The 13,299-nt window shown below is 41.2% G+C and overlaps 3 protein-coding genes across 3 annotated transcripts in view; all 3 read right to left on the reverse strand.

Moving 5' to 3' along the window:
- LOC137255747 (ubiquitin carboxyl-terminal hydrolase 40-like) overlaps positions 1 to 4,231 on the reverse strand; it is a 55,541-nt gene extending 51,310 nt beyond the window's left edge. The window contains exons 1-3 of the mRNA XM_067793256.1: positions 3,884 to 4,231; positions 1,153 to 1,220; positions 353 to 466 (exon numbers count right to left, since the gene is read on the reverse strand). Coding sequence (XP_067649357.1) covers positions 353 to 466; positions 1,153 to 1,220; positions 3,884 to 4,076 — 375 coding nt within the window. The 5' untranslated portion in view covers positions 4,077 to 4,231. The remainder of the gene's footprint in view (positions 1 to 352; positions 467 to 1,152; positions 1,221 to 3,883) is intronic.
- Positions 4,232 to 8,529: 4,298 nt separating this feature from the next.
- Positions 8,530 to 9,284, reverse strand: LOC137256500 (uncharacterized). The gene is made up of 2 exons (XM_067794335.1): positions 8,925 to 9,284; positions 8,530 to 8,720 (listed from the first exon to the last, which is right to left on the reverse strand). Exons 1-2 carry the CDS (start codon positions 9,260 to 9,262, stop codon positions 8,531 to 8,533), a joined length of 528 nt encoding a protein of 175 aa, XP_067650436.1. The 5' UTR covers positions 9,263 to 9,284; the 3' UTR covers position 8,530.
- A 2,534-nt stretch (positions 9,285 to 11,818) lies between these two features.
- On the reverse strand, positions 11,819 to 12,551 carry LOC137256485 (uncharacterized). The gene is made up of 2 exons (XM_067794322.1): positions 12,214 to 12,551; positions 11,819 to 12,009 (listed from the first exon to the last, which is right to left on the reverse strand). Exons 1-2 carry the CDS (start codon positions 12,549 to 12,551, stop codon positions 11,820 to 11,822), a joined length of 528 nt encoding a protein of 175 aa, XP_067650423.1. The 3' UTR covers position 11,819.
- Positions 12,552 to 13,299: the final 748 nt, after the last annotated feature.

Raw genomic sequence — 13,299 nt, forward strand, 5'->3', positions numbered from 1 at the left:
TAAACCTTTTGTTTTCAGGCACAGACAATATCTCAACCAGGCTGTCCCCTCACTTCCACTCTAGGAATGTAAACATTAGCGGTGGTATGACTGATTGAAATACTCAAAGATTGGTCAGGGTGACTAAATGACCAATAATTGAACTCAAACAATTTGCATTTTTTGCAGTTTGCGAAAAAAACACCAAAGAACTACATGTTTTTCTTTTATTTATTTGTGTGCATTAACAAATATCACAAAAACATTTGTTTACTGACACCAACCAATTACGGACCAATCATAAATCATGAGATTTGAACCAATTACCAACACTAGTAAACACACTCATCAACATGTACTTGGATCTGCCTACCTCGTTGTTAGTCCAGCCAAAGGACTCTGTGAGTTCAGTTGTGGACACACTCTGTAGGTCTAGAAGGAGCAGACGGGCAAACAGGCGTTGTAGCTGCAGTGGGATCACTCGCACCTGAAGGAAAGAAACATACGATACCAACAGCGCACTTTGTAAAGTAGGAGTCATGAACACATGAACCACTAACTTGCATCCTTAAGTGATACTGACTCTGGATGCATCTACGGCTTCGCCCCCAAATGTTATTACCTCCCTTTGCTGGCTCCGCATTCTCACAGTAGCCAATCAGCTAAGCAGCAGTTACAACTGAGCTTGCCTGTGTCAACAACGGTAGTGGTTACAGCTGTGAAGGTTTGTCTGTAGTGTGGCTCAGATTTAGGGGAAATCATAAAGACAGATTGATAGGTCCAAAAATTTTTAAAATACATGCAAGAACTCCTTCTACCTCTATCAGAGAACATGTGCATAATTTGTGTTGCGAAGTTTAATTGGTTGGATAATTTAAAAAGCAAACGTGAGTTGTGATTGGTTCACTCAAGTTCACAGCGTATACACTTGATTGGATGAAAAGCCAATTTATCGGGCTTAGCCATAGATGCATGCAAGGTATAGTGGAGATTCATGGGAACTTATACCCTGGAGATATCGAGGATGACCACAAAGGTTACGGGTTGGTAATAGGCCTTCCCAGGATTTGAACCCAGTACCAACAAGGGCTTCAACATATCACACCTATTTGCATCCGAGGCACAGAAATGTTCCCAAAATAATTCAAACACAACCGACTCTTCCACTGTTACCTTGGTGCCAGGTTTATCTTTGTCTTCCAGCCGGCCAAGATCTGCCTCGCTCAGTTGAAACAAGGATTCTGGAAACAGAATTGACATTATATACTATCAAGTGATCTGTATTATAAGGGTAACGCTATTTTTCAAGGCATTATCATTTGCAGAAGCCTGAGGTCTTTCGTTAACTGCCCAATGAAGGAGGGCAGTTGAAAAGACCGAGGACTTCTGCAAATGATAATGCCCTGAAAAATAGCGTTACCATTACAATAGCTAAAATGAATAGAAATTTTAATAAAATAAGAATAAAAACAGCAGCATCGGTTTAGAAGCATTTACTGCCAACAACAAAACGACTGATGTCACTGACACACGTTTACAATTATAGACATATCATAGAACAACACAGATGACGTCACTGTTGACCTTGACCTTTGCTCATACTACCAGCCGCCATCAGTTTTCAGTGATCAACAATGTTAGACTTCAAGTTGATATTTTCATTGCTGTATGTTGTCATTTATGGTACAATTGTTATGGTTGGCACAGGCAGCAAAGTGCATAATGGCACAGGCACATGTGACGAATGTGAGCCAGATATATGGTCAATAATGAACCCAAGTTCAAACAATCTGTAGGTGATTGAACTTCAACAGCTGAGTTACTTATGACGTCACCTAACAATGGGCTTGATAATGGCCCGTCGTCAAGCAGTTTGAGGGCATTATCAAGTTACAGTGGCCCACTCATTTCTGATAACGTGCGGTTGTTTTAATGATAATTCTATCCATTTTAGCTATAAATATTCATATGTTGAAGTTGATGCTGTATACTTCTGGAGTCAGGGTGACAAAGCATAATAAATGGCTCTTGCACAGGTGGAAATAACATTAAAATTCCTACAGTACGCCGGGACAGCTGCACATGTAAAATCATTTGTCCTGATAATTTTTCCACTAGACCAGCCTAGTTTCTTGTTGATTTTTTTCAATAAGAAACTTAATTATCATTGGAAAGTGAACTGGACACAGGTACAGCGTCAAGTACAAAATCTGCTAGCCCGGCAGAAAAATCCCCTGGACTGGGACGTCGGGCAATCTGTTATTTCCACCCCTGTCCTGTAGTAACATGTGTGAAATGGGTTGTCCATCCTTCTGAATAGTATTGTAGCAGGGCGTGGAGTCAGCTTGCTGATGGGGATAACCTCTTTGGTCATGTGGACAAGGCATCCAACTTTGGATCAGAAGGTCCGTGGTTCATACTCACAGAATGGGACTAGGAAATTTTATGGCTTCTACAGTATTTCACCTACATCAAGGCATGTCTACCAAGCTAATGTGTGAGAAACACCTAAACTTATGCTGTGCACAGATACTTACTGATTTCACGAAACTTCAAAAGTCAATAATGTTTTTTACTTCTTTTCAAGATCCGAATTTGTGTAATAGCAGAATTCAACCTTGCATGACAAATGGGCATAACTCGGTACAGCAAACTATCTTGCATAAAACTACTTGATAAATATACCATGCTCCCTTTTTTGTCATTTTGTTCTTTTATTTCGTTTGTTGTTTAATACAAAATTACATATTAACTTTATTAAATTAACTTTTGAAATATGACGTGACTACCATCCCACATGGAAAGTCAAAGAGGATGTATACAATCACCAAAGACTTAAAATTGTGAACCATCTGGAATAAGAACTTATGATGTAGCAAAGAACATTTCAATTCTAAATAAAAAATTGACTCCATTACTTTTACAAAATTAATGGCTCTGTGTTTAATAAGGCAGATTTACAGAAGGGCAATAGTAACATTACTGTAACATCAATAACAACCACAAGGAGCATTTTATCCCAGTAAAGGATATGTCTGTTACTTCAATTTGATTAAATTGAACTACAGTCCTATTATTCCAGAATGTTCGTGGATAGTCTCAGATCAAATTAATTACAGTATCATTATTTCAAATTCATACGTACAAAGTACAATAACATTTAGCAGATTGGATAATAGTTGACTGTACTGCCCTTAAACAATTCAGATTTATGAAAATGACGTAGATTTTTAGATCACAAATGAAATAGCTCCCAAACTAGATTATGAAAGATTTTTAAGTGACTGTTTTCAATTTCAGTATGTAGAAATCTGTCCAGTTAAAGCTCATCTAAGGACAAGACATTGTTTCTGAACACATAGCGTTGGATAAATGTTTTTTACCTAAAATGTTCCTCTTTAATTAGATGCTATGTATGTTTTATGACTGAACTTCCATGGGGTTTGAAAGTGTTTGTCACTTTATGATATTTTGTTTCATGTGTATCCTGTGTTCCTAAAGTCTGCTTTCAGTTTCACATGGTTTGTTCAATATCTGCAAGTTCATTGTATTCTATCTTGGACTGCACTTGCTGGAATCTCTTCTTATAACACTTTCAGGTATTTCAGTTTTACTGATTCGAAGAGCGTATACCGATCTTGTTCGCTTGTTATATTTTCTAAAGCTTTCAATTCGGTTTGAATTCCTGTTGGTTTTAAGCAGGTCAACATGTTACCTTGGTAAAATACATATTTCCCTCTTATACCACATGATTTATTTTTCAGTGTTTTAGTGAGCCATTTGCTCTCTGTTTTAAAGAGAAAGTGATTATCATCAACTTCTAGTTTCTTTTCAAAGTCAAAGAAATATTCAAAGAAAAAATGTCTTCAATATGTTTATGTTACCTTGAATAATATAGACCTACCTCTGAATTCCGGTGTTAAAAGTAAAGTTTGCAGGAGCGAGTTCAGATAACATGTCGCTCCTTGATTGGCGATACCGGCCAATTTACATTGAGATCTGGGTGTTTTAGGTGCACCACCTTTCTCAGAACCGAAAAGAGCTGTCTCAAGTGTTTCAAAAGCACCCTTCTCTTCTTCAAATAAGTTTCCTAACATGTTGATAGAACTCGTTTCCGACTGAACAAGTATGAATTGTCTTCATTGGCAAGTCACTTCTAAACTGTCATCACCATATAATCAGTTTCTAAATGACACGACTGTGATGACTACATGTGTTGCAAGTGTCAGCCATTATGCCGGAAGTAAACAATGCTGAGATGAAGGTCAAGGTTAGAGTGCACAGCGCACGAAATCTGAAATAAGAGTTGAACATACGCTTTGCGTGTGGTGAACATCAAGTGGGCCGGTTAAGCGATAACACTGTAATACCATGTTCACTTTACATGTACACCAAACATTGTGCGAAATGGTCACTAGCCATAGCCCGCTAGCCCGTTACTAGTAAAAATACGCTCGATCCAGTAAATCTCCAGAGTCACAAACCCGACTGGCCTATAGATAGATTTGGTGAAGTTTCATGGGGATATCCCTCTATGACTTATTTAAGTTATTAGAACACAAACAAGATATTTCAGAAATTCAGACACGTAGTACCTTATTTGATGTTACTTTGCCATTCTGGAAACTTATGCTTAGTTCCAAACCCATGAAGGTCCGGGCTAGAATTAATTTACAGTAACTCATTCTTGTCGGGTGTTCAGGCTCGCTGGCTTGTTTGACACACGATTTGTTCCTGTGCAGATCGACATTCACGCAGTTATTTACCCGACTGCCTGGGTTAGACCCTTTTATATACAAGTCGCTGCCATATACCTGGAATAGTACTGAGTGTGGCGTAAAACTAAACTCACTTACTCACTTAGTTTCTACCTTTACATTTCGGGCTAGTGAATCATATTTTATGGGCTAGTAAGTTTCAGGCATAACTAGCCCCACTAGCTAGTAAACTTTGGAAACTATTTGGCACACAGATACCACACCAAGACACATCGACAATATTGCAGCCATATCGTGACGAGAACAATCCAAATTATATCAATAGTAAAATCAGACTGAGAACGTGAAAACATGTCATCGAAACACCGTAAAGAGGGCAACAGGCAGTTAGGGAGTGAGTGAGAGAGTTCAGATGTACGCAACATTCTTTCTAAAAAGCGACATTCCTGGGCCTAGATTTTCTAAGCTTTCTTAGCGCTAAGATAGTCGTAAGATAATATGAAGGTATGACACTTATGACTATCTTAGCGTTTCTGAAAAGTCACATTTGTTTCAAACTCATATTTTCTCATAAGCGAGGAAAATACCATAAATTTGTAATTTGTTTGTTGTTTAATGCCACACTTCATTTTGCCAGCTCTATGGCGCCAGTCTGTAAATAACCGAGTCTCTGGATCGGACAATCCAGTGTGAACAGCATGTGTATGGATCTACATGTGTCATCTAAATCAGCGAGCCCGACCACCTGATCCCGTTAGTCGCTTCACAGGACAAGCATAGGATGCTGAAGACAAATAGTTAGGTCCTCATGGATACACTGAACGTCTACATTAGTCACAAAAGGAAAGTGTGCATTGATACACCGTTTCATAAAAATAACGAAACGTTTCCATTTAAATTTTATCAGGTGGATATTGAGATCAAGATGGCACAAGAAGGTTTCATGTCCATGACGTTATGAGTCAAGATGCGAGGGACCGCTGCCACATAGGTGAAACAGTGCTGAGAGTGGCGTTAAACAACGAACAATCATAATGCGGATCCGGAACAAGCATCGATGTAACTCAGTACAACAGAGTACATCGCAGACATGGGGTCTATCAAATGGGCATGCGGCTTTGGACAGATCCCCGGCAATGATGCTGCTCAACACGAGGTATCAACAAACGGTATCAACACTGTATCAACACCCTGTGTCAATGCACAACATCAAGACTTCAGTACCAATGAAATGCAGGAACACGAAGGAACAATGTATTTTACTTCAATTCTTTATTTCACGAATCAATAACTGAATATACAAACAATAATAAGTTACATATTTCTTTGAATTTGCAATATATACTACAAAGTGATATTAAAATAAATATTTCATATGTTATGCAACCGTTGATCATTATGTTAAAATTGTAAACTTTTAATAAGAGAACATGTATAGATATTGAATGATAATTGTCAATCATTATCTTCCAAAGTGTAATAGTTTCACAAATTTCAGGAAATATAACAGTTTTTTCCTGTGTTCAGGTCTTCTCGATGTCCATTCCTTAACACAAACATGGACGTCACTTTTCAATGATATATCTTTCATCTAAAAGGACTGAGTCATTTGGAAGAGACAGTTGTTTATGAATATTCACCCTATTTCATTATACTGATGGGCCAACAGAAGCCAGCAGGCAGGCAGGCAGGCAGGCAGGCACACAGGCACGCACGAACACACATGCACAAACAAACGTTATAATGATTACACGATGCCATTTAGAAAGTGGTCAAATGCAACATGTGTCATATTTGGGATTTCACTTTCTTAGTAAAGTACAAATTCTAGTACTTTTTTCGGTTGAGTCCCATCCGGGATTCGAACCCGCACCCTCAGAGTCAGGCACCTAATCGCCAGCACACAAAGTCAGCCGCCTAGCCCGCTCAGCCACCGCGACTTCCACAAAATGAAAGTCGGACAACTGGTAGTCTAGACTGCGTACTTTGTGTACCCCTCTGATGAGTGTAAATTGGCACGGCTCCCACGGCCGAAAGCTATGATTACACGATGCCATTTAGAAAGTGGTCAAATGCAACATGTGTCATATTTGGGATATTACGGGCTAGGCGGCTGACTTTGTGTGCTGGCGATTAGGTGCCTGACTCTGAGGGTGCGGGTTCGAATCCCGGATGGGACTCAACCGAAAAAAGTACTAGAATTTGTACTTTACTAAGAAAGTGAAATCCCAAATATGACACATGTTGCATTTGACCACTTTCTAAATGGCATCGTGTAATCATAGCTTTCGGCCGTGGGAGCCGTGCCAATTTACACTCATCAGAGGGGTACACAAAGTACGCAGTCTAGACTACCAGTTGTCCGACTTTCATTTTGTGGAAGTCGCGGTGGCTGAGCGGTCTAGGCGGCTGACTTTGTGTGCTGGCGATTAGGTGCCTGACTCTGAGGGTGCGGGTTCGAATCCCGGATGGGACTCAACCGAAAAAAGTACTAGAATTTGTACTTTACTAAGAAAGTGAAATCCCAAATATGACACATGTTGCATTTGACCACTTTCTAAATGGCATCGTGTAATCATAGCTTTCGGCCGTGGGAGCCGTGCCAATTTACACTCATCAGAGGGGTACACAAAGTACGCAGTCTAGACTACCAGTTGTCCGACTTTCATTTTGTGGAAGTCGCGGTGGCTGAGCGGGCTAGGCGGCTGACTTTGTGTGCTGGCGATTAGGTGCCTGACTCTGAGGGTGCGGGTTCGAATCCCGGATGGGACTCAACCGAAAAAAGTACTAGAATTTGTACTTTACTAAGAAAGTGAAATCCCAAATATGACACATGTTGCATTTGACCACTTTCTAAATGGCATCGTGTAATCATAGCTTTCGGCCGTGGGAGCCGTGCCAATTTACACTCATCAGAGGGGTACACAAAGTACGCAGTCTAGACTACCAGTTGTCCGACTTTCATTTTGTGGAAGTCGCGGTGGCTGAGCGGGCTAGGCGGCTGACTTTGTGTGCTGGCGATTAGGTGCCTGACTCTGAGGGTGCGGGTTCGAATCCCGGATGGGACTCAACCGAAAAAAGTACTAGAATTTGTACTTTACTAAGAAAGTGAAATCCCAAATATGACACATGTTGCATTTGACCACTTTCTAAATGGCATCGTGTAATCATAGCTTTCGGCCGTGGGAGCCGTGCCAATTTACATTCATCAGAGGGGTACACAAAGTACGCAGTCTAGACTACCAGTTGTCCGACTTTCATTTTGTGGAAGTCGCGGTGGCTGAGCGGGCTAGGCGGCTGACTTTGTGTGCTGGCGATTAGGTGCCTGACTCTGAGGGTGCGGGTTCGAATCCCGGATGGGACTCAACCGAAAAAAGTACTAGAATTTGTACTTTACTAAGAAAGTGAAATCCCAAATATGACACATGTTGCATTTGACCACTTTCTAAATGGCATCGTGTAATCATAGCTTTCGGCCGTGGGAGCCGTGCCAATTTACACTCATCAGAGGGGTACACAAAGTACGCAGTCTAGACTACCAGTTGTCCGACTTTCATTTTGTGGAAGTCGCGGTGGCTGAGCGGGCTAGGCGGCTGACTTTGTGTGCTGGCGATTAGGTGCCTGACTCTGAGGGTGCGGGTTCGAATCCCGGATGGGACTCAACCGAAAAAAGTACTAGAATTTGTACTTTACTAAGAAAGTGAAATCCCAAATATGACACATGTTGCAAACGTTATAATATCATCCCAGTCTCCCTCCCCCAACCCCGACCTTCAACCCCGAACCCGACCCTATACCCCACCCCATCCCACCCTCACAGGCCACCCCAATGTCTATTTCTCGACTGGTTTCTTCCGCTTCGCCGCCCGTTCTTCCTCCAGCCTCTTCACCTTCTCCTCCCACACCTGCATTTGATGTTCCGCCTTCATCTTCTTGATGAACTGACGACGCTTCTTCTCGTCCTTGACAAGTTTGTGCTTTATTTCTCTGTCCAGTTGTTTCCGTTGTACTTGTTCCACCAATCTGAGAAGACAAGGAAGTGTGTTCAGAGTCAAATCGTGTTGCATTCAACATGCATTTCTCTTTGATTAAATGTTGTCAATGCTCTATTAACCTGTAAATATATTACAGTCTAAACACTGGGAAAAAATATCCTTGAAACGTGATGTCACAGACTGTTTGGGGGAAAGAATGACATCTGTTTTACACCCTCGTGGTAGGTTTTACCTGTCAAATCTGCGTTCATCAGCCTTCTGTCTCCTCCTCTCAGCTGTGTAGAAACATCGAACTGGGATTTGCTCCAGACGTCGGGGTGGTTTACCACGGGGAACGACTCCCTCCACACCGGGGATAGAAAAGGCCACTCCGCCGCTGGACTGACGGTCGGGGACCAAGCCCTCATCTCGTAGCTGTTGGAGAATCTCCGCACTTGACAAACGGGGTGTGGGTCGTGTCACCTGACACTTGGCGTAGTACATCTCATGAGGACAGTTAATCTTGCCCGTCAGAGCCTCTTGGGTAGATGTTTGCCTGAAAGGCGTAACCTTGGTCTGTTTACATCCCATGGCAGCACAGATACGTCTTTCACACTGCAAGACTCCGCAGTAATGACCAAGACAATGACGTGACGTCATAAATACATGACGTCACAGACAATGAACGAATGTCAGTTCGTCATCGTTACCGGCTCCCTTTGCGCATGCTCACTTACGTTTATTGGGATATGTACGAGACGGGGCCATGGCCGAAACCAGTTTGCCTTCTCAAGAAGATATATGTGAGATCGTATTCCACCGAACTTGAGTCTGTTGCTCTGAGTGAGTGTGAGTGAGTAAGTTTAGTTTTACTCTGCACTCAGTAGTGTTGCAGCTATATGGCGGCGCTGTGTAAATAATCGAGTCTGGACCCTATAGCACTGTAATACCATGTTCACTTTACATGTACACCAAACATTGTGCAAAATGGTCACTAGCCACAGCCCGCTAGCCCGTTACTAGTAAAAATACGCTCGATCCAGTAAATCTCCAGAGTCACAAACCCGACTGGCCTATAGATCTGGTGAAGTTTCATTGGGATATTCCTGTATGACTTATTTAAGTTATTAGAACATAAACAAAATATTTCAGAAATTCAGACACGTAGTACCTCATTTGTATTTGATGTTACTTTGCCATTCTGGAAACTTATGCTTAGTTCCAAACCCATGAAGGTCCGGGCTAGAATTAATTTACAGTAACTCATTCTTGTCGGGTGTTCAGGCTCGCTGGCTTGTTTGACACATGATCGGTTCCTGCGCAGATCGATACTCACGCAGTTATTTACCCGACTGCCTGGGTTAGACCCTTTTATATACAAGTCGCTGCCATATACCTGGAATAGTACTGAGTGTGGCGTAAAACTAAACTCACTTACTCACTTAGTTTCTACCTTTACATTTCGGGCTAGTGAATCATATTTTATGGGCTAGTAAGTTTCAGGCATAACTAGCCCCACTAGCTAGTAAACTTTGGAAACTATTTGGCACACAGATACCACACCAAGACACATCGACAATATTGCAGCCATATCGTGACGAGAACAATCCAAATTATATCAATAGTAAAATCAGACTGAGAACGTGAAAACATGTCATCGAAACACCGTAAAGAGGGCAACAGGCAGTTAGGGAGTGAGTGAGAGAGTTCAGATGTACGCAACATTCTTTCTAAAAAGCGACATTCCTGGGCCTAGATTTTCTAAGCTTTCTTAGCGCTAAGATAGTCGTAAGATAATATGAAGGTATGACACTTATGACTATCTTAGCGTTTCTGAAAAGTCACATTTGTTTCAAACTCATATTTTCTCATAAGCGAGGAAAATACCATAAATTTGTAATTTGTTTGTTGTTTAATGCCACACTTCATTTTGCCAGCTCTATGGCGCCAGTCTGTAAATAACCGAGTCTCTGGATCGGACAATCCAGTGTGAACAGCATGTGTATGGATCTACATGTGTCATCTAAATCAGCGAGCCCGACCACCTGATCCCGTTAGTCGCTTCACAGGACAAGCATAGGATGCTGAAGACAAATAGTTAGGTCCTCATGGATACACTGAACGTCTACATTAGTCACAAAAGGAAAGTGTGCATTGATACACCGTTTCATAAAAATAACGAAACGTTTCCATTTAAATTTTATCAGGTGGATATTGAGATCAAGATGGCACAAGAAGGTTTCATGTCCATGACGTTATGAGTCAAGATGCGAGGGACCGCTGCCACATAGGTGAAACAGTGCTGAGAGTGGCGTTAAACAACGAACAAACATAATGCGGATCCGTAGCAAGCATCGATGTAACTCAGTACAACAGAGTACATCGCAGACATGGGGTCTATCAAATGGGCATGCGGATTTGAACAGATTTTTCATTTTTTGAACAATCATGCTGCTCAACACGAGGTATCAACAAACGGTATCAACACTGTATCAACACCCGGTGTCAATGCACAACATCAAGACTTCAGTACCAATGAAATGCAGGAACACGAAGGAACAATGTATTTTACTTCAATTCTTTATTTCACGAATCAATAACTGAATATACAAACAATAATAAGTTACATATTTCTTTGAATTTGCAATATATACTACAAAGTGATATTAATATAAATATTTCATATGTTATGCAACCGTTGATCATTATGTTAAAATTGTAAACTTTTAATAAGAGAACATGTATAGATATTGAATGATAATTGTCAATCATTACCTTCCAAAGGGTAATAGTTTCACAAATTTCAGGAAATATAACAGTTTTTTCCTGTGTTCAGGTCTTCTCGATGTCCATTCCTTAACACAAACATGGACGTCACTTTTCAATGATATATCTTTCATCTGAAAGGGCTGAGTCATTTGGAAGAGACAGTTGTTTATGAATATTCACCCTATTTCATTATACTGATGGGCCAACAGAAGCCAGCAGGCAGGCAAGGCAGGCACACGGGCACACAGGCACGCACGAACACACATGCACAAACAAACGTTATAATATCATCCCAGTCTCCCTCCCCCAACCCCGACCTTCAACCCCGAACCCGACCCTATACCCCACCCCATCCCACCCTCACAGGCCACCCCAATGTCTATTTCTCGACTGGTTTCTTCCGCTTCGCCGCCCGTTCTTCCTCCAGCCTCTTCACCTTCTCCTCCCACACCTGCATTTGATGTTCCGCCTTCATCTTCTTGATGAACTGACGACGCTTCTTCTCGTCCTTGACAAGTTTGTGCTTTATTTCTCTGTCCAGTTGTTTCCGTTGTACTTGTTCCACCAATCTGAGAAGACAAGGAAGTGTGTTCAGAGTCAAATCGTGTTGCATTCAACATGCATTTCTCTTTGATTAAATGTTGTCAATGCTCTATTAACCTGTAAATATATTACAGTCTAAACACTGGGAAAAAATATCCTTGAAACGTGATGTCACAGACTGTTTGGGGGAAAGAATGACATCTGTTTTACACCCTCGTGGTAGGTTTTACCTGTCAAATCTGCGTTCATCAGCCTTCTGTCTCCTCCTCTCAGCTGTGTAGAAACATCGAACTGGGATTTGCTCCAGACGTCGGGGTGGTTTACCACGGGGAACGACTCCCTCCACACCGGGGATAGAGAAGGCCACTCCGCCGCTGGACTGACGGTCGGGGACCAAGCCCTCATCTCGTAGCTGTTGAAGAATCTCCGCACTTGACAAGCGGGGTGTGGGTCGTGTCACCTGACATTTGGCGTAGTACATCTCATGAGGACAGTTAATCTTGCCCGTCAGAGCCTCTTGGGTAGATGTTTGCCTGAAAGGAGTAACCTTGGTCTGTTTACATCCCATGGCAGCACAGATACTTCTTTCACACTGCAAGACTCCGCAGTAATGACCAAGACAATGACGTGACGTCATAAATACATGACGTCACAGACAATGAACGAATGTTAGTTCATCATCTTAAGCTGGTTACCGGCTCCCTTTGCGCATGCTCACTTACGTTTATTGCGAGATATGAGTCATTCTCAAACGTTGCAGCTATTTGGTGTACAAAAGACAACATAATTCACATACAAAATAATCAATCACTATTTTCACAAATGGCCAACTATCAATAATATTTGAGGCTTAATTGTGTTCAGTATTGTCATGAAGACTAATTAAACTAATTAGATGAAAGCCATAATGTCTTTCCTGTAACAACAATACATTGATACCGAAAGATATTGCATTGTAAATTCTACCTTACCTGTTATTTCATTACACACGCTTAAAAATTCAGTTCTATAATTGCATGTTAATGAAAACCTGATCTACACTCTGTCAGATGAATAAGTGAAATCTGCTGGTACTTTTCAATGTTCTTGATATCCCCTCAACTGTCTGTCATAAAAAATATTTCACTGAAGGCGATTTGAAGAGAATGTTTTGATATTTCTGATTGATTCTGACAATGTACTCTTTAGATCATAGAATATTTACTTTCAAGACCAATTATATGAAAGACAGTATCGTTATGCCAAAGACACTCTATGTTATTGGGAAGAAAATACGTGAAGTAAATTTGAAAAACTATTTAATCGTAACAAACATC

The sequence above is a fragment of the Haliotis asinina genome, chromosome 11, assembly GCF_037392515.1.
Source record: "Haliotis asinina isolate JCU_RB_2024 chromosome 11, JCU_Hal_asi_v2, whole genome shotgun sequence".
NCBI classification, from domain to species: domain Eukaryota; kingdom Metazoa; phylum Mollusca; class Gastropoda; order Lepetellida; family Haliotidae; genus Haliotis; species Haliotis asinina.

Bases quoted from the DNA above. Each gene is read 5' to 3' on its own strand.
- LOC137256485 (XM_067794322.1), bottom strand. From the start codon at position 12,551: ATGGGATGTAAACAGACCAAGGTTACTCCTTTCAGGCAAACATCTACC. The intron at 12,010-12,213 runs GTAAAACCTACC...TTGTCTTCTCAG, and splicing joins GATGAACGCAGATTTGACAG to ATTGGTGGAACAAGTACAAC.
- LOC137256500 (XM_067794335.1), bottom strand. From the start codon at position 9,262: ATGGGATGTAAACAGACCAAGGTTACGCCTTTCAGGCAAACATCTACC. The intron at 8,721-8,924 runs GTAAAACCTACC...TTGTCTTCTCAG, and splicing joins GATGAACGCAGATTTGACAG to ATTGGTGGAACAAGTACAAC.